This window comes from Mauremys reevesii, linkage group 3 (assembly GCF_016161935.1).
Source record: "Mauremys reevesii isolate NIE-2019 linkage group 3, ASM1616193v1, whole genome shotgun sequence".
Classification (NCBI taxonomy): domain Eukaryota; kingdom Metazoa; phylum Chordata; order Testudines; family Geoemydidae; genus Mauremys; species Mauremys reevesii.
This window is the reverse complement of record NC_052625.1, coordinates 87,604,624-87,630,960: the sequence shown is the minus strand read 5'-3', so window position 1 is coordinate 87,630,960 and position 26,337 is coordinate 87,604,624. Positions and strand designations below refer to the sequence as shown.

Genomic DNA, 26,337 nt, shown 5'->3' with positions numbered 1-26,337 from the left:
ACACCAAAGAAAATACACTGCATCTTAACTCTGCCAACATAATAAAGCCATCCATGGAGTACCACCTTTCACATACTCCTTAGCACCATGACCACACACAGACCAGATTCACCCACTACTATCCTTTCTGCGTTGTTTTAGAAAATCATATTCACCCGTATATGGGAAAGTGGCAATATTCCATATATTTAAAATGGGGAATATTATTCAAACTATTATTTAAAAAAAAAAACACAACAAAAACTATTTATTGCTGCATATACCAAGCAAAATCAGGCTTTTCCCTCAACCTACTGTACCGCAACCTTGCGTACAATTTGCTACTGTGATACAGAACTTTACTAGAATTCCCTCTTTCCAAGTATCTCCTTCGCATTGTCTCTCTGATGTCTGGATAATGTTTTTCCCCCAGATGAATTTATTCACATTTTTCCAGAAAAAATATCATTGTTATTGCCTGTCAATATTTTTTCCTGGTAATTTTTATTCTCTTCATTCCTCAGGGTTTGCAACAATTTGATTTAATTTCATCTGCAGATCTAGGTTCCAATGTTGCAAACTACTGAAAAAGAAAGGACCTTTCAACTCACAGCTCCACTAAGGTCAAAAGAGTTCCAGGGTATCTATTCACGTACAACAGCTTGTAGGACTGAAGCATTAGTCAACAAGTTGGTTATCAATAAGTCAAGGTAATTAAAAGGAGAAGAGCTCTGTGTAGCTCTAAGTCTGTCTCTTTCACAATAGAAGCTGGTCCAATAAAAGATATTACCTCACCCACCTTGTCTCTCTAATGTTAAGTATAAGTTAAGCCTAATACTGATTCTGCAGCAGTGCAAGACACCTCCCCATAATTCAATACATTGCTTTTTATCATTACCCTTTGCTTACAATCTATGTGTCACTTCTCATATCCAAACTCTTTTTAATTCATGTTGCATGTAGGAATTTGCGATGTAACGTACCAACTATTTTACTGAAGGCTACATATTATGTGTTGCATAACCTTCTTTCAGTATTTTAGCAATTTTAGAGGCAAGAAACCAAATTATGTTCTCAATAAACTTGCACTGATGTAACAAAGATTAATGCTTGGCCCAAATGTTCATATTTATTCATTTTCAGTTACAAATATTGGACTAAACTTCCACAAATGAATACCAGTACATTCAACCAGAAATAGCTAAAGGCTAGAAACATAAGGAATTCTTAGTCCTTTTTTTAAACTTTATTAAAAATTGTGCAACCTTGACGTGTAAGCTACAAAATACAAGTTTTAAAAAATGAAGCTGGTTCCTTTATAAAACCAATCTGTTTAACATTAATGTTTAAATCACAATTAATAAGATTTTACCTTCCTGTCTGTTGTTTTTTCTCTTCAGCCATTTTTCCACTGTCTCAGCACTTACACTCTCTGACACAAATTCATCCAGTACCTGGGGGTGAAGAGAAAGATAAGCCTTCACTTTTTCATCTGTCAAACCTGCAAAAGAGCAAAAGAGAATATTAACTGATTATATTATCACATTATCCCTTATAGTAATGCTTCGAGACCCCAGTCTGGATCAGGGCTCCCAATTGTGCCAGGGACTGTAAAAATACAAATGTACACATGGTTCCTGACCTGAAGCTAGGGTTGCCAACTTTCTACTCACACAAAATCAAACACCTTTTCCCCGCCCCCCACTGAGGCCCTGCCCATGTCCTGCCCCTTCTCCGAGGCCCAGCCCCTGCTCACTCCATTCCCCCCCTCCTCTGTCACTTGCTCTCCCCACCCTCACTCACTCGCTCATTTTCACCGGGAGGGTATCAGGGGTGCAGGCTCTGGGCAGCACTTACCTCAAGCAGCTCCTGGAAGCAGCCGGCATGTCCCCCTCCAGCTCCTATGCAGATCAGTAGAGGTGCGGCCAGGTGGCTCTGCACACTGCCCCATCCACAGGCGCCGCCCCCACAGTTCCCGGCCAATGGGAGCTGTGGGGGTGGCACTTGGGGCGGGGGCCACGTGCAGAGCCCACTGGCTACCCCTACATATAGGAACCAGAGAGGGGACATGCCAGCTGCTTCCCCAGAACTGCGTGGCATGGAGGCTAGCAGGGAGCCTGCCAGCCCCGCTGCACAGTGTCGCCAACCGGACAGTCAACGGCCCAGTCAGCGGTGCTGACCCAAGCCTCCAGGATCCCTTTTTGACCAGGTGTTTTGGTCGAAAACTGAACACTTGGTCACCCTACCTGAAGCATTTACAATCTAAGACAGGAAATGACATGCAAAGAGTGGGAAAAGGGGAAATTGATCCATTCATGGAATATATTCCTACTCTAAGAACAACACACAAAGGCTGTTACTGGTGTTGTGGGAGAAAAGTATAGGCAGGAAATCAAGACTGGAATCCCTGGCACAGTGATAGGAGACATGTAGGCAGGTCTGAAGGGAAATGGGGAGGCAGTGGAGCAATTTCAGGGGCAGTATGATCTAAGCAAGAGGATCTTAGCAGATGCATTTTGTTGGATTGAAGAGAGGGGATGTGAGAGAAGGAAACTGCAGTAGGTGGGGCATAAAGGCTTAAATGGGATTTTTTGAAGCAAGAACAGAGATTTTAGAGACATTATAGAGGAACAACAGCAACCTTTGGACACAGCCAGGGGAGTGTAGGGTAAAGAGTGAGGAGTCAAAGATCACCACTGGGTTACAGGCCTGAATGACAGGGTGGCTGGTGAGAGTATCATCAGTGACAGAGAAAGGGAGAGTAGGGATGGTTTTGAATGACAAATCCAGAGTTCAATTTTGGCCAGGCTGAATGTAAGCTAACAGTGAGACAGATATTCAAGATGATATAATTGGAGAGACAGGCTGAGATGTATGGTTGGATGGAGGAAGGTGGTCAGGGGTAAACATGTCTCATATACAGAGCCAATCTCAGTGTCATCACTTAAACAGCAACAAGAGCAATAACTACAACAACATGTGACATCAAAATTAGGTGGAAACTTAAAAAGGAAAAAAGTTACAGATGTAGCTTTAGAAGCAGAAGCAATATTCTAACCAACAGGCAATCATTATTTTAGAAATTCAGTTATCATGCTAAGATTATACTGAAGGGTACATTTCTTTACATCTAACAACAGGAAACCAGTGGTATGTATTTTAGAAAATGCAGGACATCCAAAAGGCCAAATCAGAAAGTCTGATATGTGAAATTCCTGATATCACAAACCTACTGCACCATTCAGAAGTCCACTTAATGTTGCAAGTGAAATGAAGCTAAAATTTTTCAAAGGAGAATAGGAAACAAATGTCACTGTCTTGAGAGAGAGACATGTTTTCACAAACAGAAGGCATACTGAATGCAGAAGTGTTAATTAGTTCTGCTGGGGACTGAAGTAACAACTGCAGTAACTCCTTAACTACTGCTTCTCCTCCAGAGTTGTGTGTACATAAACATATTTTCAGTGCAACTGTGAATTAACAACAGAGCTAGCACAAGTAACGAAAAAGCAGATTAGCATTAGACAAACGTAAAACTCTTCTCAGTGTTAAATTCATTTTGAGAATACTGACAAAATACCAAAACTCTGATGCTGCTTTTCATATTTCTTGCTTAATACAGTGTTAGAATGTACTGAAAAACATCTTCAGTCAGTGAGATTATAAATTGTAATACTCTATAGTAATTTTAAAAATATTCTAGCTAGTGTCTTTCAGAATGAAAATATTTGGCAAGTAATATCAAAATACAAAAACAAACACAGCATTGACATAATTTTGTACTGTCCAGATTCACTAACACTGAATGTTGGAGCTACAACACACCAACACTAGATCAGCCACACCAGACCACTAGTACCAAATTGACTACAGATCATACCACTAGTGCCAAATTAGTGCAAAATCTCAGTTCACCTAATCCAGCAGCAATCAGTACTTGATGCAGCAAGTAATAGTTTCAAAATACCAACAGCCTGTGCTTGCACAATTTAAGTTAGACCACTTAGCGAGGTGCTTGCTTTTCATTAGTGATGAGCAGTTGGAACTCTCATTTAAGTCAATGAGAGCAACAGATGCTCAGCAACTCTGAAATTCAGGTTACTTCTTTGGATGCGTAACCTTAGGCAACATATTTTAAATTTATACCATAATGCATCTACCATAATCCAGATGTATATGCTCTGCATGGATTAAAATCTCTTTCAACCGATGTAGATAATTAGCTCACATCCTGAAGAATGAGATTTGATTACCTATATATAATTTTTGTAACTGGCTGCACAAAGAAATACATAATATTTTGGCATATAAAGTCCTGGTATTCTTATAGGACAACAACATGTTTTAATTTGATAATATGTTTATAGTAATGATGTATAACAAACGTTTTGGAGATTCAGTTCAGTTAAGCATCAGAAAGTTGTTTGAACTTAGCCAAAGCTCTCCAGTCTAAAAATATGACTCTTAACTCGTTAGTACAGCCTGTGTCACAAAATGCCTACTATTTCCAGGTTATATACAGATTGCAACTTTACAGAAAAAATAGCATTTTGCAGTACTCCTGCTTCTGGCCAAAACTAGGAATTGGGAGGCATGTAAAAAATAAAATAAATAACTCCTACAAGGTTTGATTTGAATTTTAAGTGAAAGTTCAGGTCTCCTCTCATTTATCTGAACTAGTCAGCTAATTCTTAAATTTACATTGCAACATAATGCTAAAAAATTATTAACTATGGCCCAATCTTGTAAATCATTACTTATGAGTAAAGCCCTACTTAACTTGAGATATTGCGGAAATTGCAGATTCTGCAATATTAGGTTTCCACCACAGTTTTGACAGTGGGAGCCCCCGCTCTGAGCCCCAGGCGTCCGACAGCAGAAAATCGCAGAAAAGTAATAATGGACTTAAGTATTACCACAAATAATAAAGTCCATTATTACTGCTCTGCTATTTTCCATGGCTTATCCACAACTCAGACACAATTTTTTTGACAATCATCCTGCAATTCAAGTAGGACTTTACTTACAAGTATAGTCCTTATTCCTTGCCTTCCAAGAAAATGAACATGTGCTTTAAACTTTTATAGGATCAAGTCCTATGTTAACACTTGCCATCATTCAGTAAAATGTCCACATGAACTAAGAGCTTACATCTACATTCCATAGATGTAACTATAACTTCAAAAATAATTTTGTCCCAAAAGTCTTGCAACTTCAGCTACCCTGTGCTGAGGCTTCTGTTTTAACCACATGGGGACACATGAGTCTTTCAGTCAATAGGAGAATTCCGGCAGTAATCCAAAAGGAGCACACCTGCATTTAGCTAAGCTGTACATGTCCAGACCTGGGGGTGTGGGTGAGAGAGTCAGACAATTAGAATAAATAGAATAGAATTTAGAACCTATAATTGCAGAGGTGAAAAGAAGTTGCAAGATTAATTAAAAAATAATAATTTGAACTAATTTTCTTTGGAACATAACACAGATATTTTATCTAGGTTCTAATCTTTGGCCTTCTATATAGAAAAAAAAATGTTATAGCCACACTAAGAAATCATGTTTTAACCTTACAGATTTTAAGCACTGTTCACTTAATATGGCTATAAAATTTATTTTTCTTCTGTACACAAAGACAAATACAAGTGTTATAATACAGTTTGGCAACCAAATTTTTATTGCATTTAAACAAAGCTATTTTGTGGTGTAGATGGAGCTTTCCAGGTCACATGAATTTATAGCTGTTAAATTAGCTACACCAGTGCTATCTTGTTGATCCCTCAATGCAACGGAACCAGAATTAAAAAGGCAATAGTCAATTAATAAAAATTTAACATAAAAGGTCTATAAAATTTGTACCAAGATGCACGTGCCAGAAATTTTTCATGCAAATCTGATTTTTTTTTTTAAACAGAGCATTTAATTTCTTCAATTAAAAAAACAGAATGAGAAGGAAAAGGGCAAGACAATTTTTGCAATAAAGCTCTCTTTAAATGTGGCAAAGCCTTAATTATCAGTGCTCTTAAAATATCCTTTTCTGTAATACAAAAATGTATTTTTACATTAAAAATATTTTTTCACTTTCTCTCCACCTTCACCCAAACTTACAGCTTATGTAAATTAAATGAACTTCATTCACCTATATGACTTAGAATTTACACTTGCAGATCTTTTGAAAGATACTCTGAATGAAACCTTAGATCTCACTGACTTCATTGGAGCCAGGATTTCACCCTTGTTGTTAGCAATTCTGACACTGAACATTTTAAAACTATGTAAACAGCATTTTACAGAAAACATCTCTCCAGAACTTTGTTTCTATTTGATGAGCTCACAAAGCTTCACAGAGCAGTTTCCTCCAAGGACGTACATTGATTCTTCTGGCAGAAAATAATGAGCATTCTCATTTCCTGAAAACAATTCTATCCTCCAACAATGCAGGGATAATATCAAGAGGGACTATCACTCAGGAGACCTGAACTTGGGCCACTAGTTTACTATACACAAAGCCAGAGTGCACAGAAAGGTTTGGAACTGATTCTTCTGGGAATTAAAAGGAAAACTTGCATCTCAGTTGACCATTCAATGGTTCCCTATACGCATTAGACTTTGCCTTGCTGATTCATACATAACCTGTTGAATGAATTAAAAAATAAACAACTACAATGCATCTTTCATCCAACTCCCATTTTTCCTCTTTTTAGGTGACAACCCTATATTTTGGTGCTGACAACCCTTGCTGCAACCTGCTAATCCCCTGTTACATACATGTTAACGATTTGTTCTGGTTTTGTGATTAAACAACGACAAATATAATAAAACTAAAACACAAAAAGGACACGCATATCAGATAAGCACTTCCTTTCCCTCAGAGTAAACTGCAAGCAGAGAAACTGTGCAGGGTCTACCCTCTGCTTGTGCTAGGTCAGTAGCTACTAACTTCCTGACCAGCACATTTGTTTAGGTTCTCTTTGTGGCGCTCACATAGGCCTGGTCTACACTAAGAAATGGGGGGAAAACTAGTGCGCAAAAATCAGCTACGTGAATATAGCGGCTGAATTACCCCCGAAGTAGTCTAGTTCGAACTACCAGGCGACGCGCCGAACGACCTCCCGCTCCAAGCTCCACTCTGCTAACTCCAGCTGCCGTGAGGAGAGTAGTAAGTCGATCGAGGTTCGAGCTCGATAGTCGAGCTATCGCAGCGAAGATCATAGTCAGAACGCCGAAAACACCTCCACCGCACCCGTACAGACGAGACCAGCCTTAGAAATGTTCCCTTAGGCCATGCCATCCAGTTCATAAAGTTAATTCATATGTGGGGAAATCATCAATCAGAAGGTTATGTTATTTTCCCCTGGCTATTGCTGTCCTAATAGTCACCACATCACAACATCACGGTTGTATAAATGACAACTTCCATGTGAGTTTTACACACTGTTGTTCTCTGTGTGTCATTAAGGTTAGCCTGTTTATTCTATGGTCAGGAAGAGATTAACATTTTTGGAACCCTGTAAAATGAAGAAGGGAGAGAGGAAACAGCATGTTTTTTACTAAGACAATGCTCTGATCTGCAACAGTGGTATTTATAACTGACGAGGGATAACCTCTGTTGGAATTGGTTTACCCAATAGCGTTTGGGCAATATCCATCAGACAAGAGGGAAAGAAAAGGGATAAAAAGATGAGTTTTCATGGTATTTTTCTACTTTGATTTGACATGGTTAGGGTGTTAGTTGTGGCCTACTCATATAGTGACTATAAACATTTCGATATTGCGTCCAGTGCAGTCAAGTGTACAGTTAAGGTATGATCTGTTCCCTAATCTGGCACCAATGCCTAGGCAGTTTATAAGGATAGATTAAAAAAAAAATAACTTCCTGGCCTTGAATGGAGCAGGCAAAATGGCAACATTTTTATTCTTTGCACAAAGCAACAGAAACCACTGAATTTAACATTACAATTCTCTTTATATCAAGGCAGAATTAGGGATGGAGTCTTTCCTCCTCCTCTTCCTATTTTTTTAACCCATTATAGAAAATCGGAACATACATGTTTTTCTAATATTACTATTTAATGACAGAGTTTAGTTTTCTAAGCACAAAAGTTGGAGCCATGAATCTGAGTGCTAAGTCTGGCTTTGCAATTTTCTTTTTCTTTGGCCTTAGGCCTGTCACTTAAAGTGCAAAACTTCAGTTTCCTCATCTGAAAAGCAGAGAGAAATCTTACAAAGTTATTGTGATGATTAGAAAAGTTAGTGAATTAAATCACTTTAAAGATGAATAGCACTGAAAGTACATGTAATGGCTAAGCATTAATATTATCCTTTATTTCTGATTCCATCATTCTACTGGCACTAGAACATTGGGGCCAACGGCATAACTAGAACTTGGATTCTATTGCTAGTAGTTGTACGACTCTATTTCTTGTTTTTTTAAAGAAAGTATGGTATGAATTGTAGTATTGGTGAAAGGTTTGGTTTGCAAAAGACTGTCTGAGAACCTCCACTTGTCCACATCAAATCCTGAACATTTTATTAGCTCTCACTTTTTATTTGCCGTGACTACAAAGCAAACCCTAAAATGGATTTTTGAACTCACTGCTCAAAACTGGATTCTGTTTCATCTAGTATCCAATGTTAGTAAATAATCAAGAGCTTCACTAAATCAAACAGCAAATCCATAACAGAGTACATGCTATTGGCTTTGATGAGAAAGATTTATACGATCTAAAGAGAAACCAGAGCCTGCACAAGAGAAACAAAGTGGACTTCTTGTAGCAACTGTGAGTACTACACAAGTGGAATATGTCCACAGAATCAGTTTCACTGCAACTCAAGTGAGCCTCCTGTTCACTATAACCCTTTTCAAACCGGCAGTCCCTCACAGAGTTTAAATAAGATTTGATACAGTGACTGTGAGCAAATGCTTCAGTCACAGTGAGCTCAGCAATAGTTCACTCACAGCCTAGGAAACTCTTATTGAGAGAGGAATGTTGGCCATAACACTGGAGCTATCTTTATACTTTTTAAAAAAAATGCAACATGAACCTCTAAATTCCACCTGAAAAAATCACACAGTCACAGAAAAGATCTTGAGTTAACATTTTATATGGAATAATGAACCTGTAAATACAGCCAAGACCCTCACCAATACTTCAGTGTTAGAAGCAGAGGGTATCAGTGCAAAGAGTTTTTGAGATGTCTGAAATCAGAACAAAATGTTTCAAATGAAATGCAGATATTTCCATTTCAATCTGGTGACTAGAAAATAAAGAATAAAGCATAGCCAGAGGACAAAGCTTACAGAATAGGAAGACTAATGCAACAAATGTATGGGCACTCTCCCAGTTGATAAACACAATACTCATAATTTCTATGGTAGGATTTAGGAGAGACAGGATCTCTAAATACTGTCATAGTCTTATATACAGCAGTCCCCTCAAGATGCCCGCAAAATATTCCATGGAAAGTTAGTCTGTATGAACATTTTAGTTTGTCCAGTACAAAACACTATCACTTTAACTTAAAAGACCACCGTATATTCAGCAAGTATGACACGGTATATCCTTTAGAAAGTAGATGCCTTAAAAACTAAGTTTACAGATTTAAATTAACTGTATCATATATGGACTTGAAAAACACAATGGCAACTGAGCATGAAATGGGATTTCTTTAAAATAGGAGTGGAGGGGAGGTAGGATTTACAAAGAGAATAAAATCTTTCATTCCTGCACCCCTCAAAAAAAAAATCCTTCCTTCATTTGGAATTTACAATGAAACAAAAAATATCAAAATTATATTTCTGCTATTAAGTGTATTGTAAGCCATATAAAAAACCATAAGTTCCTTAGACATTTTGTTAGTTTTGTTTTCATTAACAGCCCAATTCTGGGACTCTTACACACACTGTATATCACTTTGCTCTGGGAGTAGCTTCATTGAACTCAGTGTAAAGTACTACTCACTTCCACCATGAATAGGTGGATGAACTGGGCCCTATAGCTACACTTTAAAAATCTGCTGTGTTTGGCACCAAGAATAAGTTACTGCCTTGCCGGCTCTGAGTTTTATCACAAATCTTGCCTTACTTGGTGTTGTACAAAAGGCGCCAGCTAACAGAGCCATCCATGTGACTATGTGAGAATCTCATCTTTCATTTAAAACAAGTGTCTAGATGCCCTGGCTGTCAAGAAAAATTTGAAAACATAAAACCTAAAGGCTCAAACACCAAGAAACAAATAAAAACAACCCACATTTTATTCATTAAAAGCTTGTGATTTTTAAGCCAATCTTGTGATGGAGTGGGGGGGGGGGAGGGGACTGGCTCACAATTTTTCCACAAACTTATTTGGAAATACTGCAGTCACAGCTATATCTCAAGACCCTTCTGCAACACCCTCAGTGGTATATCTTGTTGGTCTAGACATGGCCAATCGCTTTAATAACCATTGCAAGAAAGAGCACTAAGAAATTAAGCAGATTTTTAAGTATAGACCAACAATGATGGTGAAAAACAGCTTCAAATATTACAACTTCTTTGGTAATAGAATTTTTTTTTAAAAGTTGGTTTTGCTCTAACTTTGATGGACCACTGCAAAATATTTGGCAAGGGCAAAATCATCACTTCTTCATACAATTAAGACAGATATTGTACCAAGCATAAACTTTAGCAGAAACACATTATGATAGACTACAGATTAGAAAACAACCTTACCTCCAATAAGGGTACAAATTTTGTAATATTAAAATAAATCCTTTCATTTGGACCCTAAAAAATGATGAACAGAGATGTATAATAGCACTTCCTATAAATAGGCATTTGAACTGGAGTGTCATAATTGTACACAGTGAGATATTTGCCATGAAACTTTCTCAACTTAATCCAGCAAGGAAATTAAAATGCATTTTTGCACCTATCTTCCTTCCTGAATAATTTAAATAGTCCTGTCCCATGCCCACCCAACACAAAAATCACCTCAGAGTGTCTCAGTACAGAACCTTATAACTGTTATTTGTACTCATTCTTGAAGGCATTCAAAGCATGTGTGTACATTGCTTCACTTGGATTAAACACTAATCCCATTAAATCAATCCCTTCTTTGTTCATAACATCAGGATTCAAAACCACAGACATAGTCAGTTTTGGAATATTCTTTTCAAGTCAGACTTTTTATCTTAATCCATTTAAGTATACAGGAATGTAATGCAACCAAGTGCCCAAACTGCACAATACCTAACATTACACTGGTTTGGCAAAAAGTGTAGTTGCCAATTGCTAGCAACCAGAATGGTTGGATCTCTTCTTTTGTTTAACTGGCATTCAGGCTATCTATGAACAGCTTCATTTAATCTCTTTTCCTTCTTCCTATCCAACCCACCACAATTAACCCAAGACTAAACTGACAGAAAAAAAGAAACCATAAATTATTCTTTTGTACACTGAACAGCAAACCAAGTCATTTCTATATTAAAAAACAGTTACAAATATTACAGTAGTCGTAGATAAAGATATTATAGTGCACATCAAAAAATACAACAGTGAAAAGGTATCTAAAGGTAAAAAGGTAAAAAAAATCTAAAATTGTCTTTAGAGTTAAAAAACGTAGGTGTTTTACACATCCGATATAGCTTACAAATATATTTGTATACATGTTTTACATATTTTAAAATGTGCCTTAGTTGTGAAGGGACTATGTTAACTTGAAATGGTATGATAAATGTTAAGTGAAGTAGTGGGAAGGGGAATATTGTTTGACAGATATCAACAAAACACACGCTGCTGTGTGCAAGGAGATACAGAGGCTTAGACATCTGGACAGAAGCTCCACTCAACCTGCTTGTTGGGAAGTTGGGGGGTTGGGGTGGGGGTAAAGAGGAAGAGTTGCTGGTTGTCTCCTGAGGGAGGGAGCAAGCGAGCAGGATCAGGGAAAGGGCAGAGCTAGACTGTGGTCAGGAAGGGAAGCACTGCTGGGCACTTATAAGATTAGGCTTTCCCTTTGGAAATACGAAGTAGAAGGGTTACTGAATGCTATTGTTATTTTAATTCAATATTTTATTATTTTATTTAAAGTTTAGTGGTTTTTTTGAAATCCAAATTTGGAGACATCATTAATCAGTGTTTTTTGAAGAGATCTTCAGGGCCTTCAAAATAGACTTACAAAAAAAGCAGACAGAATAGCCCATTATTCACAGGCAAGTGTCCTGAGAGGAAGCTTTGGAGGGGTGAAAGGGCTGAACTAGGTGACGCAGAGACACCATTGTTGAAAGGGGCATGCTCAGGAAGGGGCAGGTCATGACACTGTATGGTATTGTAAACTGTGTACGTATAGGGACTGCTTCATTTCATCCACCACCAAAATGCCATCTCAAAAGTGGAATATGGTAATTAATATAAGGATTCCAGCAGCACTACACAACAGTTTGAGAGAGAGAAAATGAAGAATACCTCATCCAATTAAAGCAACGAAGAAATTTAGGCAGGTAGAGCACTAGTAATTATACTGGAATTTAGCCAGGATACCACGGTTCAAGTCCCTTACTCTTGTGAAAAGTGCCTTAAGAAACTTTAATGACTACAGGGGGCTTGATCCCACAGTCTGAGCAACAACTTGAGGTGCTGATCACCCTCAACTCCTACTGACATCAATAAAAGTAGAGTGCACTGAGCACCTTCAGTAACTGCTCAGTTTCTTACAGGATCTAACCCTAGAATTGGTTGTGCCCTCTATCTCATGTGTCATCCAAAATATTACACGCTGATGCTCCAATAACTCCAGGGCAGAGCCCAGATTCAGTACTACCTATTATATGGAAGAACACCATCTAAAGAATCCTTATCAAGTTTAGTTTTTATTAACTAGGGTAACAAAGGTCTGTTTTCTTAGCTTAAGACTTACACACGTGTTCAATGGGTGAATAACCTCCCATGATTTTCGCATTCAGTTTTCAATAAAGACAAATATTAATACTGAATTGAAAATCTATATATTATGCAACACTGCAGTACATGTATACTGTTCTTCTAGAACATTATCCATCAGTTAATATACAGATATTTGATAAAATTGTGAACATTACTGTTATGCCCTGAGAGCAGGTCCACTACATTTCTAACTAGAACTTTGCAACAACTTTAAAGAATGCATAACAAGTTTTAGTCTCCACCCAAGTGCATGCTGGGACAGAAGACAGAGTATTTAGTTAGTGCTATGCAAAAAGCTCATGGAATGAATGTAGACACACTAACAGTTTCAGATTTTAATCAAACTAATTGCAAAATTTGCCTGAAGAATAAACTAAATATTCACTCAGAATTCATGCTAAAAGTGATTACCAATATTTGTCATAAAGAAGTTTCAAAATTTCTATAAGTAGCAGAATTAACAACAAATATATAAGGAATATTTCACTACAGTTTAAAATCATTTGCCCTTTTTTCCTTCTCTTGTGTAGATTCATGAAAATATTTCCTATAGCCCAGGTTTCCACCCAACATACCCTGTGCTAACAAAGTCTAAATTAACATCAATCGGTGCTGAAGCCTGGCTCAGCCATATCTGATTATATATTATATAATTCATCCAAAATCCAAAACTAAGTAAATTCCATAAAATAAACAAAGTTAATTACTCAAATGTCAAAAAATGCCAAAGATAAGGATGCAACCTTAGTCCTGCCCTTGGGTGTCTGCATTATGATACAGTCCTTAAATATACATTATTTCTCCTATAATACACTTTACAAACAACATTTTCTACAATGCTGGGCCTGATCCTGCAACATTTATATATTTGAATAATCCCACTGGTCTCAATATTAGTCTCATTATCTATAATCAAGTACTACAGTATTTTTTTATATTCATGGTTAGAATTCTAGTTACATTAGCCAGAAGGTAATAGTTTGCCTGATGAACAAGTTGGATAAAGGGGTATTTACTTCTGAAAGGAGCAAACAAATCAGCCAAACAGTTGCATGCTCAGACAGTTTACCTGGAGCACACAGAAAATCATTATCATGACAGAATCTTTTGATGTAACAATTAACACAGAACATTTATGCAAAATAATCTATTGCATAGCAATGAGACTGTGTACATGTGTGTTTTCCACTTTGGTGGTATCGGGTGCCCATTTACAGCAGCATACCATAGCTCCACATTTCATTTCAATTGTTTCCAACCTTCAGTGTATGTTTTCAGAGAAAAATAAAGGCAAAGTGCACTAAGAAAGGAGGAGATATAAAAACATGGAAACCTGTCATTAGGAAGTTCCATTAGTAAGAAATCAAACATGACGAGTTTATGTTTGATCTGGTACATGAAAATCTAGCTCTTCTAATACAAACTATACTACTCTAATTACATGTCATTTTTCTGGTAATTGAGGCTAAATTAAAAATCGTAGCCTTTCATTAACTCTTCATGAGATATAAAGTAATATATTCCTAAATACCTTGAGCTATGACTTTCTCAGATATTTTAAGATTGGCAGGAAGAATCCTACTTAGTACTTGAATGGGAGACCTCAAAGGAAAACCAGGTCCCAGCAGGAAGGTGTGCTGATGCTTTGGGAGGTGGCACTCTTCCATCTGAGTTTGACCTGAACAAACACTCAGGCCTGGTATTCATAAATTTAAAGCTTTTAAAGCCAAAAGGTAGGCACCATTGTGATTATCCTCTCTGATAAGATCATAAGAACGGTCATACTGGATCAGACCCAAGGTCCATCTAGCCCAGTATCCTGTCTTCTGACAGTGGCCAATGCCAGGAGCTTCAGGGGGAATTAACAGAACTGGTAATCATCAAGCGATCCATCCTCCGTTGCCCATTCCCAGCTTCTGGCAAACAGAGACTAGGGTCACCCTCCCTGCCCCGCTTGGCTAATAGCCATTGATGGATCTATCCTCCATGAATTTATCTAATTCTTTTTGGAACCCTGTTACAGTCTTGGCCTTCACAACTACCTCTAGCAAAGAATTCCAAAGGTAGACTGTGTGTTGACTGACCTGCCTAACACAGGCCATGGAACTTCACCCGGTAATTTGTGCATTGAGCCCAGTAATTTGTGTTTCACCTAGCGTATATCTTTTGAAAGACATCCAATCTTTAATTCAAGACTTGTAAAGGTACGTATAGCCTGTAGACAAATAACCTCTTGACATGTTCTTCAAGAGACTAAATAAATTTAATTCTTTAAACTGAATTTCCTTAATTTAAAGGGGTGTTTTATTTCTTGGGATGGCATAATTCAGGTGAGATTTATAAAACACAAGTCCTGATCACTCATGTTTATTATCACATAGTAGATTCTGAAGAGTTTGGGCTTGCAGTTCAGACTAAGTGGGTGTGAACAGCAGTGCGGACCAGAGTACTGCACTGTAATTTCTCCATGTGCACCCTGAAGGCTTGAACTTAAAGGTCCCAATTTTGCACTCGTAGTTCTCTTCAAAGCTGTTAAAGAGGACTACACTAGTCAAAACTTGGGACCTTTAAGTTTATGCCTGCAGTGTCCACACAGAGGTAATTACAGCACACTTTGGTGCGCACCTCTATTCACACACTCGTAGTCCCAACTGCAAGACAGTGCAGCTATGCCTTTATTGCACAGCAAGCCAGAGTGTAAATCTATAGCACACTAGCCTGCTGCACACTAAGACATCATGTGGACCTCACTAGTACACACCACAAGTTCCATATTGTAGTTTGTCATAACTGCAGTACATCAAAGTTCACTATGGAACTTGTAGTATCTGATATCTGAGCATGTGGTAAGAGGGCCCACTCAGCAATGTAGTGTACTGCAGGCTAGTTCGCTGCAGATTTACAACCCAGCTAGCCATGCACTAAGTCTCCATATAGACAAGCTTTTTGTAAGCTAAACCCAGTATCTTGACCAAACTCCAGCACAGATAACCAAAAACCCAATTCTGAAAAATAAAATGTAGCTGGTTTCCACACAATACAAGTTCCCCAAAATTGACTTTATACCATGGACCCTAGATGTACTGCATTTTTTGCTACATCTGACTCCTAAACATTAAAAGAACAGGAATATTTGTGGCACCTTAGAGACGAACAAATTTATTTGAGCATAAGCCCACGAAAGCTTATGCTCAAATAAATTTGTTCGTCTCTAAGGTGCTACAAGTACTCCTGTTCTTTTTGCGGATACAGACTAACATGGCTGCTACTCTGAAACTAAACATTAAAGTTGCTCATGTCAGAGAAGTTAATAGCACATTCAGTGCTCTGAAAACTACTCTTCTTATTCTGTCTCAATACTGCTGCAAAATACAGATACAATATGTGTCTCTCTTCAAATCCAATGCAGTTCTTGATTGACATTAAAAATAAAAATTACCAGTCAAATTCTTCTGTGGGGGAAAAAAAATCCCACCTTCAGACTAATTAAGCTTTGAAAGTTCGGCGCTGACTCCATCAAACTGTCAGAAAAAAGTTAGAAATTCCAATTTATTTAAAACAAGATAAATGAAAAACAGTGTGTTCTTTTTCAACATCTCAGTCTTCAGATGTGCAAGTGAATAGAGTGAGAGAAGACTCTTTAAAGATGCTAATTCTGCTCAATTTTATGGTGATGGATGTAATGATATCTCCATGTCAGTAAAATATGGCCTAAAAAGAGCAGCATAATTTAAGATATTTCAATAAACACTCTGCTAAAGTGAACAGTGATTTAAAGTGACAATTAAATACTTGTTAAGCTTACTTTTATATTATAAATAAGACCAAGTTGCACAACCCGTGCTGTAAGCACTTACTCAACTCGAGTATTCCCACTGACGTCGGTACATTTGTGTGGGTAAATGGTCACCAACATGATCAAGGGTTGTGCAACAGAGCCCTAACCATGTTTTATTCCACACATTGGTTCAGACTTTATTTCTTTGCCAAAAGTTGCTGCTTAATAGTACGTACAATATTACTTCATTAAATCATGACAATACACAAAACTCTTTTCATGCACAAAATATTGTTACAGAATTGTTCAACAGCAAGTTACAAATTATGAACCCAATCGGGCTCCAACTGAAATCAATGAAAAATCTTCCACTGATTTGGGTGGGAGCAAAATAGGAGCATAAACATAAATGCATTTCAAAAGATGCACGGTAATTTGGGAGGATTTACTATTTGCTCTTAAGATAAAATAGTGGGAGATAAAAGGAAATGTAGAACAAGCAAACTATGGATATCTGCTGAACATCAGTGTGCAAATTCAAAAGATACGCATGGGCTGTAGCTATTAGAATATGAACACCATGTTTAAATTTGAAATATGAAAATTGTTGATGATCTTAATACTTAATAGCTCGTTAGTGCCCTTCATCACAAAAGATCCCAAGGCACCGCATGAACTATGGAAATCATCCTGCCATCTTTAATCATCATAAAATTCCTAAAGATTCAATGTGCTATTATTTTCACAGGCCCTGAAATATTAATACAGAATTTTGAAGTACTGTTACTCCCATATTTGATGCTATGCCATATTAATAAATTCAGATCAAATTACAGTATATGCAATTCAAAAAGTTTTCATTAAGAATGTATACAGTTTCCTTTTCAATATATTAAATATATTATATGCGGTGAATGCAATTAGCCAATGTTGCCATGAGCATATTAACAAATTACACATTCCAGCATTTGTAATTCTTTTTTGACAGAAACAGAATGAAAGCTTCTAAGTTATGATAACATCAAATCAAGAACTGGGTGGTTTGCATGTTACATGAATGAAAACTTGAGAACGTCTGGACTAGGTTTTACAAACTAACCGTTTACACCACTACAAAGCACTACGAGCTGACAATAGCTAGACATATATTGTCCCAGGACCTTTGCTTATTGTACAGTAATTTGCTCACTCCTCATCACCCTCATTCATGCCCTGATCACCTCATGCCAGGACTACAGCAATGTAGCATAGCTCGGCATGATGCCTTCACCACTTATGAAAAAACAAATAGTACAGAACGCTGCAGCACATCTCAGCAACATGAGTTACGGTGACCACATCAAACAGGTCCTCCACTTTCTACACTGGCTTTGTCCTAGGACTGCAGAGATGTTAATTATCCACTTCATTGTGAATGGCTTCTTGTATTATGCATTAACTCCTTATACTTAATCTGTTCCACCTTGATACTCTGATTATCTTTCCCAAATCGGAAGAAGAGCTCTGTGGACCTCAAAAGCTTGTCGCTTTCACTAACAGAAGTTGCTTCAACAAAAGGTTAAAAAGTTATATTTTACAGAATAGTGCAGACAAGTAAAAGGGTTTTGAATTTGTGTGCCGCAGTTTATGGGAGATGGTCAGTTTTCCATGAAGTTGCATAGATGTTTGAAAGTACAGCCAGTATGTCTCTTCTGCCATCCTTTTCAGTGAGTAGTAGTATATTGTGACAGGTTTTTTTAATTACATTGTTCACCTGCACAACCATAGGCAGGAAAAACAATGGAAGGCAAGCGAAGACAGGTGGACCAATTGTGGATGCAGAGACTAGCAACAGTACTATGAGTGGAAGGGACAAAGTTCTGAACGTAATAGAAACACAGTGTCCCAGAAAGGTAGGACAGCCATGGAGAGGGAGTGCTATTTACTCCCCTCCCCCCAAAGAATAATTTTAAAATTCAGAATATGATTTCTCTTCATCTGCAGCTCCAATTCTATTTCTCAAAAAAAATTCTAAACATACATTTTAAGAATCAAGATTGACAAAAACAACATAAGATTTTTGCTTTAATCATAAATACTAGTGATAATAATACCTTGACACCATACATTGCCATGTATACGAGAACCTCAAAGCACTTTCCAAAGGTGGATAAATATCAATGCCCACATTCTGTAGATAGGGAAAACAAGCACTGGGAGGTAAAGTGACTTGCCAAAGATAACATAATGAATCAGCGGTAATGTCAGGAATAAAGAACCCTGGTCTCCTGCCTCCCAGGCTTCTGCTCTAACCATAAAAAAAAAATTCAGAATGCTGCCTATAATATCTAATACTGGAAGTGACTTGCAGAAATAGCAAGATAAATTCAGAGGTGACTGGCACTCTGGAAAGGGACACATTTTGAATGGATGCTTTTCCAAAGCTTTCTATTGGGGTGGCAATCTTCCACTAATGGCAGATTACTTGGCAAGTGATATTCTAATCAATACAACTTTGGACATGTAGTCTAGTGGTAGTTTCAGTTATAGATGTTTCCCCTCCCTACACCCAATCTAAAAAAGTCACAGGATTCCTGTCAGGTCTTCTAGTTTACCACAATGCTTAAGCAAATGCCACAGAATTCAAGGCTGGCCTCAGAAATTAAAAGTGAGCAGCTGTTTCTCTTCCCTGTCCTCCTCCCCCTCATCACTTCCCCACCCTTTTTTGTTTGTTTTGGAGACAGTGCAGCTCTCCACCATGTGTTAATGTCTGAAAAGCATCTTCAAAGGAAAAAAGAGTTGGAAAAGGAGTGGTAGATGGAAAAGGAGAGATTTTCCCCTGTGTTTGTTCAGGACTCAGAAAACACCTAAAAGAATTAAATTGCAGCCCCCACCTTTGCATTCACAGTGTGTCTTTGTTGTAATGACTTACATAAGTGCCTTTCACACAGAAGGATGATAAAGTACATTGCAAACTCTCTTCCCGTACAGAAATAACTTCACCCCCCTCCACTGCAATGCAACTTTATGATACGTTGACATATATATGCACATTCAGAAAACACTTTAAAGTTACAAGATGATTCCTATAAACTGTCTAATGCAGAAATACCATGTACAGTTTTGTAGGACGTGTACAGCATTAGTCAGTCAATAAGCATTGTGTAATGCTCTCATTCTAGACTGTTAAGCACCTAAAGCCCAGGATTCTGATTTTTGTCTGGTGCACTGACCAAACGCAAAGGTGCACAAATTACAGTGCAATATAAATGTCAAAATAATAATAGTGAAAATAAATGTGGAAATCATGAATAGGGCACTTACAAACAGACTGACCTGTTGTCAAAATGAATTAGTTAGAAATTGCAACATTAGAAAATCTCCTGTAGCAGAGGTATACTGTGAAATAATCACTTAATGTTTAACTATTAAAATCAGTGAAAAAACAGAGGCTTAATAAAAATGTAACTTTTCAAAACCTCAAAATTAAAACCTTTTTTGGTTGACTCAGAGAGGGCCTCCAGATTAGCAGTAAAATTGCTGCACTTGTAGGCGAGAGCGCATTAATTTAAAGGCAGCTCAAATTAATTGACAGTGACAAGAAAAGTCTGGAGAAAGAATCACTAGGGATAGCAATTGAGATACTAAAAGTACTGCATCTGCAGGATGCAGCACTGGGGAAATGGCATACAGAGGTCTCTCCGAGGTATGGTACAACACATTACTGTTTCTCCTTTTGCTCTTTAGATTGCCCCAGTTTCAAACCTTGAGTGACAATTTTTGGGACTTCATCCTGCTGACATGCTATTCATGTTATTCCATGTGTTAACACTTAGGAAGGCATACCTTACACTTCACTTCTAGTTAACCCTCTTGGAAGGAACAACTTATTCCATTGAACAATGAGTCCCAAAAAGATACAATATGCTCAAACTACCACGACTCAAAGATAAGATCTTAAGTGTGAGACACACTTTATGCAATTATTTAATTCAGTAAATATTATACTATTGAAGAAATACAAAACTTTTTCTTCTAAAGTGTGTTTTTGTTTTGTTTCCTGGTTTTAATGTGAAAAGCAACCCTGTAAAAATGACAATGTGAGGTTCCATATTTATACTCTCTTAATTGCTCCATATCAAGTGACTTGACAAAGTGCATCCAACATAAGAGCAGTTGTAGACTTCTTAATCTGTCTGTATTTTTAACTTTGAGGGGGCAAGCAGAGAGGAGGAGTGCACAGAATGAAAGGGGAAAGAGGGCAGACAAAAGGGGATAATGAGAACCACGCTGACTCACAATTCTGATGAATAGCTGCCTCCCACTGTAATTGGCAGGCCACACAAAGCCTGCTGGGTGCATCAGCAACAGGGAACCATCCCAGGAGCTCTGGGAACATCGCTATTATACAGAGAGAGAAAGATAGAGCACAGCTGGAAGACAGCACAGATGGGAGAAAGATATGATCTCCAGAAGGTGTGCAGATAAGCAGGGAGCCAGAAAGAATGAAGAGGAGATTTAAGAAACAAGTGAATGAAATTTTTGTGTAGGTGGTGGTATCATGATCAGCTGAAATGGAGTCACAGGATCCATATTCCTTGGAGGGATTGTTATTGGTGGGACACCAGTAGAACAGGAAATGCAGGGAGTTAGGTGGGAAGCAACTTGGTCACATGGACACAGCAGTGCATAAACTTAATGATGTTTCATTTGTTCAACCTAATCTGCATTCAGTTTCACATTTTGCAAATGAAACAGGTAGGTGAGGCAATTCTATGGAAGGGTGGAAACGAGAAAAACAAAAGAGAAAGGACAATTCAATTGGCCGTGGACATGACTTCTTGGAAAGCAGGGAAAATGTTTTGCAAGAATGATAGGATGTATACTATTTTATCATGAAAAATAAGGTCTTAAGGGAAGCATAGATAAATCCCATGACTGCAGCATGACTCTTCTCTCCCTTCCCTCCCTCCCCCCCAAACCTGAAGAAGGAAAAAAATCAGCCATAAAACCACACCAAGATAAAATACCTAGTGGAAAGCAACCTCAAAGGGAAAGGGGAGTGGACACGACATTAGAGGTGAGAGGGATCATGGAGGATGAAGGGATGAAGATACCGAGGGAATACTTTCAATGTAATCTCAGAATTTTATTTTTATTGTTTCATTTTCTGCCCCCTTTTGGGGCCAGTAGTACTGTATAGTTATATTGGGTCTGCTGTGCTAAAAGTAATTCACGTCAGTAAAGTAGAAACATACGTAACTAATAAACATAGGGAGCTAATATGTTGTTAGATGTCATATAGCCACATTTTTACCTGCAAGTATATAATGTATAGAAAAGATCAACTACCCACGTTAATTGTACATGTACACACAATCATTTAATAGTTCAACAGGATTTTTTCACTTGTGAGATAAAACAGATAAGCTCCACTGTGATAGGATCCCTGAGATACAACCTGGAACTGTGGGACCACTACGCCCCCTTAACTCTCCAGCCTGGGCTTTGCTAGTGACAAGCAGCAAACCCCTCCAGGTCCTGTTAGCACTCAGCCACCAGCATAAAAGATACACACCCAGCTAAATTGCATGAATGCTCTCTAACCACTCATGAACTATACAGAGGGAGACATCAGCAAATCTCCCCAGCCCCCAGCCTTGCACCCTAGAAATGTAGCATTTTACACTGCTCAAGACCGTCTCTTGAGCAACACAAGCTCATTAATTAATTCACCACTTTGTCAAAGGATAGTGGACATGCACCAACCTATGAAATCTGATCAGATTCCCCTAGCACTTAGGATAAACTCACTGGTAAGGATAAAACATTAAAGTAAGTTTACTGACTACAGAAAGATAGATGTTAAGTGATTATAAGTAGTAGGCATAAAAGTCAGAGATAATTACCTATGAAAATAAAAAATTAAACACCCATTCTAAATTCTGAACTTTCAGACTAAGCAAGATTTGAATTAAGCAGCTTTTCTCACCCCATTGGATGTTGCAAGTAGGTGGGAGAGGAGAGAGGTAATCTCCTGGTGCCACTGTCCCTTATTTTATACTCTTAATTCATGTTTCAGGGAAGATACTGGCCCAGGCATGTCCTGGTGGGCCCTGCTGAGTCACAGACTTGAGCAATTCTCATTGTGTGGTGCTTGCACAACTGTCTTACAGAATTGTAAATCTCTTGTTTACAATACCCCTGCTGATCAATGGCTCATGATAGTCACTTAACGACCACCTTTGTCATCACTGAAGAGCTAGCAGTGAGTGTCTACCAAATTCACAACATAATTATTAGGTTTGGAAGGGACTCTGGAGATCATCTAGTCCAACCCCCTGCTTAAAACAGGACCAATCCCCAAATCCCTAAATGGCCCCCTCAAGGATTGAACTCACAACCCTGGATTTAGCAGGCCAATACTCAAACCACTGAGCTATCCCTCCCCCGCGTATTTCAATAATAACCATATAGCAAAATCTCAGAACTTTATACACACTAACGATATGCCTATTTTGACAGAACAATGAGTTTCAGTGGATCATCACTTTTCATATGATATCTTACATGGCATGCTTTGTATGAAATATCACAACCATATACAAATGACAAATATGGGGGCTCCAGGGTGCTACTTTGAAGCCCAGTGTGTCACACCCATCACAACTGTTCTCACTGACTACACATTCACTTTATGGGAGCATGAAGAATATGTCACAATTGTTAGGGGGAAAGTATCTTCTGCACAAAACCTTGAGCTGCTCAGCCTTCTTGGCATACAATAATGCACCCATTGTACAGTATTGTGTTTCTTATGGCAAACTGTTTCTATGTCATCAACTCTGTCATCAAGCCATTTTATTCCCTACAGCTGTAAAATTTCTTTAAGCACTGTTTCTTGTGATAGAGGTGTTTGCTCACATTCAGAGGCTTATCTAAAGGGATCATGTATGAATAACTTGCCTTTTTAATATTTAAGACCAGTGTAACAGCCTCGGAGATTAAGTACCACTAGACAGCTACAGAACAGATGATACAAGCTTCCTCGCAACTCCCTGCTCCAAAAGGGCCACCTCTAGGAATGAGAGCAAGATTTGAAACTATTTGCCAGTGGAAAATGGGAAGACTGCAAGGTGAGCATGGGGATCCTAAGCCATCAGTTTTTGCATAATTTAAACTTTCATTTAAAAAAAAAGGAGTATGTTTTTAGCCCTTATGGTGGCATGTGAAGATTTCATTCTGTTCACTTTTTGAAGGTTAACTGATGAAGCCACCATAGTCTGCAGAGATAACTCCAGTGGCTCTGTTGTTCAAAGCTTTATCAAGTAGCCTTAGAGTGAAATAACAGGTCTCTGTTCAATGTATTGTTCTTATTCAGAACCCTGAGGGTCATCAGGAAACTTTTAAGAATTATGTCAGTTTCATGTTGCTACTTTTTAGGGAAAGCTATCAGCAAAGGCAGGCAGCGGAGTTATTCACAGGAGAGGAAAACACCTCCCCCTCCCCCCCCAAAAAAAAAACCACAACAAAACAACCCACTGCCACACACCAAAGGCAGTTTGAAGAGTAGAGCAGTGGAGAGATCTTTCCATTTTCATCGCAGTGGGAAAGATACTCTTTGGGAATGCAAGGGGGGAAAGGAGGGGAGAAGAGACAAAGTTCTTTCTCCCTTCCATCAGCTAGTCAAAGAGAATGGGGATAGATTACAAATGTACAAGCTACTAGCTAGTGACTGATAAGAAAGATGGAGTCCCCCACCAAAAGGGTCCATGGATATCATCCTAGTAGATATCACTCATTTCCACCAACTTGAGGCAGTAAGGAAGCTTGGCTTCTCAATATGCATTTACTACTGCACTTCATTAGTGGGGCTCCCTATCCTCATTTATTTTATCTATTTCTGACTATAGTCCTCTAGCAACTAGGTGTCTAGTAAATTTCTGAATCCTCTAGAGAAGCGTGTAGCTTATCCAAACCTTCGCCTCTGTGCTAAGAAAGTTACCAGTTGGTGCCAATGTGATATATGAGTGGCATTGGCACCAGTCCAGTGGGAAAAGGTCTGCAAATACCAGGGAGGACAAAAATCAACAATTTTTGTTAAATAAAAAAAATCTGGTATTTTTATTTAAATTGGAGTTTTTTATACTTATAATTGGAGATTATAAGTATAAGGCCTATACTTATAATCGATTCAAATACACCGCTACCTCAATATAACACGACCCTATACAACACGAATTCGGATAGAACGCGGTAAAGCAGTGCTCCACGGGGAATGGAGGGGCTGTGCACTCTGGCGGATCAAAGCAAGTTCGATGTAACACGGTTTCACCTATAATGCAGTAAGATATTTTGGCTCCCGAGGACAGCGTTATATCAGGGTAGAAGTGTAATTTAAATTAAATACCAAAAATAATACTAGGCAGTACATGTTTGCTGTCAAGTTTTAAAGAAAGCCAAATCACTGAATTGGTGAAAGTCACTGGCTAAGCACCTGGAACCAGAGTTTGTGGAAGTGCTAAACCAGCTTCTGGCAGCAGTAGCCTCTTTTGTAGGTGCAGAGAGAATATTTTCATTTCAGTTTATTCAACTAGTTCAGTATAAATTAAGAAACTAACAGGAAGTTGAAAAAGGAGAAAAAGAGACGGTTACTCACCCTGTCCAGTAACTGAAGTTCTTTGAGATGTGTCCTCCTGTGGGTTCTTCACTGTAGGTGAGGCAGCCCACATCTGGGATCGGAGATCTTTGGAAGCAGTGCATGTCAGACCACACATGCGCTGCTTCCCATCTCGTACCATGAGCAGCACTTTTCAGTCCAACTGTCCCCCAGCTCCTCCTTTTCCACAGAGCTTATATGTCAGCTCCGAAGCAAAGGGGAGGAGAGCAGGTAGTGGAGCACCCATAGGAGGACACATCTTGAAGAACCTTGGTTAGTGCACAGGGTGAGTAACCTTCTCTTCTTCTTCTTCTTCAAGTGATGTCCCTTTGGGTTCTCCACTGAAGGTGACTATAAAGCAGTGCCCTTAGTTGGAAGGCTGGAGCTTCAGAGCGGCATTTAATGCAGAGGACAGGACAGTGCATCCTAGTAGGGCATCTGAAGCTCCCTCATGAGTAATTGCGTAGTGATGGCTAAAAGTGTCCGCAGGTGCCCATGTGACTGCTTTGCAAATGTCAGTAATTGGGACACTGTTGAGAAAGGCAATCAAGGTGGAGAGAGAGCAGATGGAATGTTCTCGAGTTCCAGGAGGAGGCTGTTGAATGTGTAGTTGGTAGGAGAGGTGTATACACTGCGAGATCCACTTGGAAAGATGTTGCTTAGAAATGGCCATGCCTTTTGATCTTTCAGCTGTTGATAGAAATAAACTTGGTGATCGTCTGAAAGGTTTAGTTCTGTCCAGGTAAAAGGCTAATGCTAGTCTGATGTCTAAGATGTGTAATGCCACCTTCTGCTGGTTGTTGTGTGGTTTTGGAAAGAAGCAGGAGAGGTGAATAGGTTGATTTAGATGAAAGGAGGATAGTACATTTGGGTAAGAATTTCAAATGTGGATGTAACATAACTTTATCTTTATGAAAAATCATGTACATGGGAATGCCATGAGCCTGCCAATTTCACCTACTCCTTGGGCAGAGGTGATAGTAACAAGAAATGCTGTTTTCATGGATAAATGAATATAAGAACACAT

The 26,337-nt window shown here is 38.5% G+C and overlaps 1 protein-coding gene across 6 annotated transcripts in view; it reads right to left on the bottom strand.

Annotated features, from left to right (window-relative positions):
- PDE10A (phosphodiesterase 10A) overlaps positions 1 to 26,337 on the bottom strand; it is a 300,539-nt gene that overhangs the window by 167,599 nt on the left and 106,603 nt on the right. For 5 of the 6 annotated variants that reach the window (XM_039529760.1, XM_039529761.1, XM_039529762.1 and 2 more), the window contains one exon: positions 1,352 to 1,480. In XM_039529760.1, coding sequence (XP_039385694.1) covers positions 1,352 to 1,480 — 129 coding nt within the window. The remainder of the gene's footprint in view (positions 1 to 1,351; positions 1,481 to 26,337) is intronic. The other variant, XM_039529765.1, reaches the window with a different exon arrangement.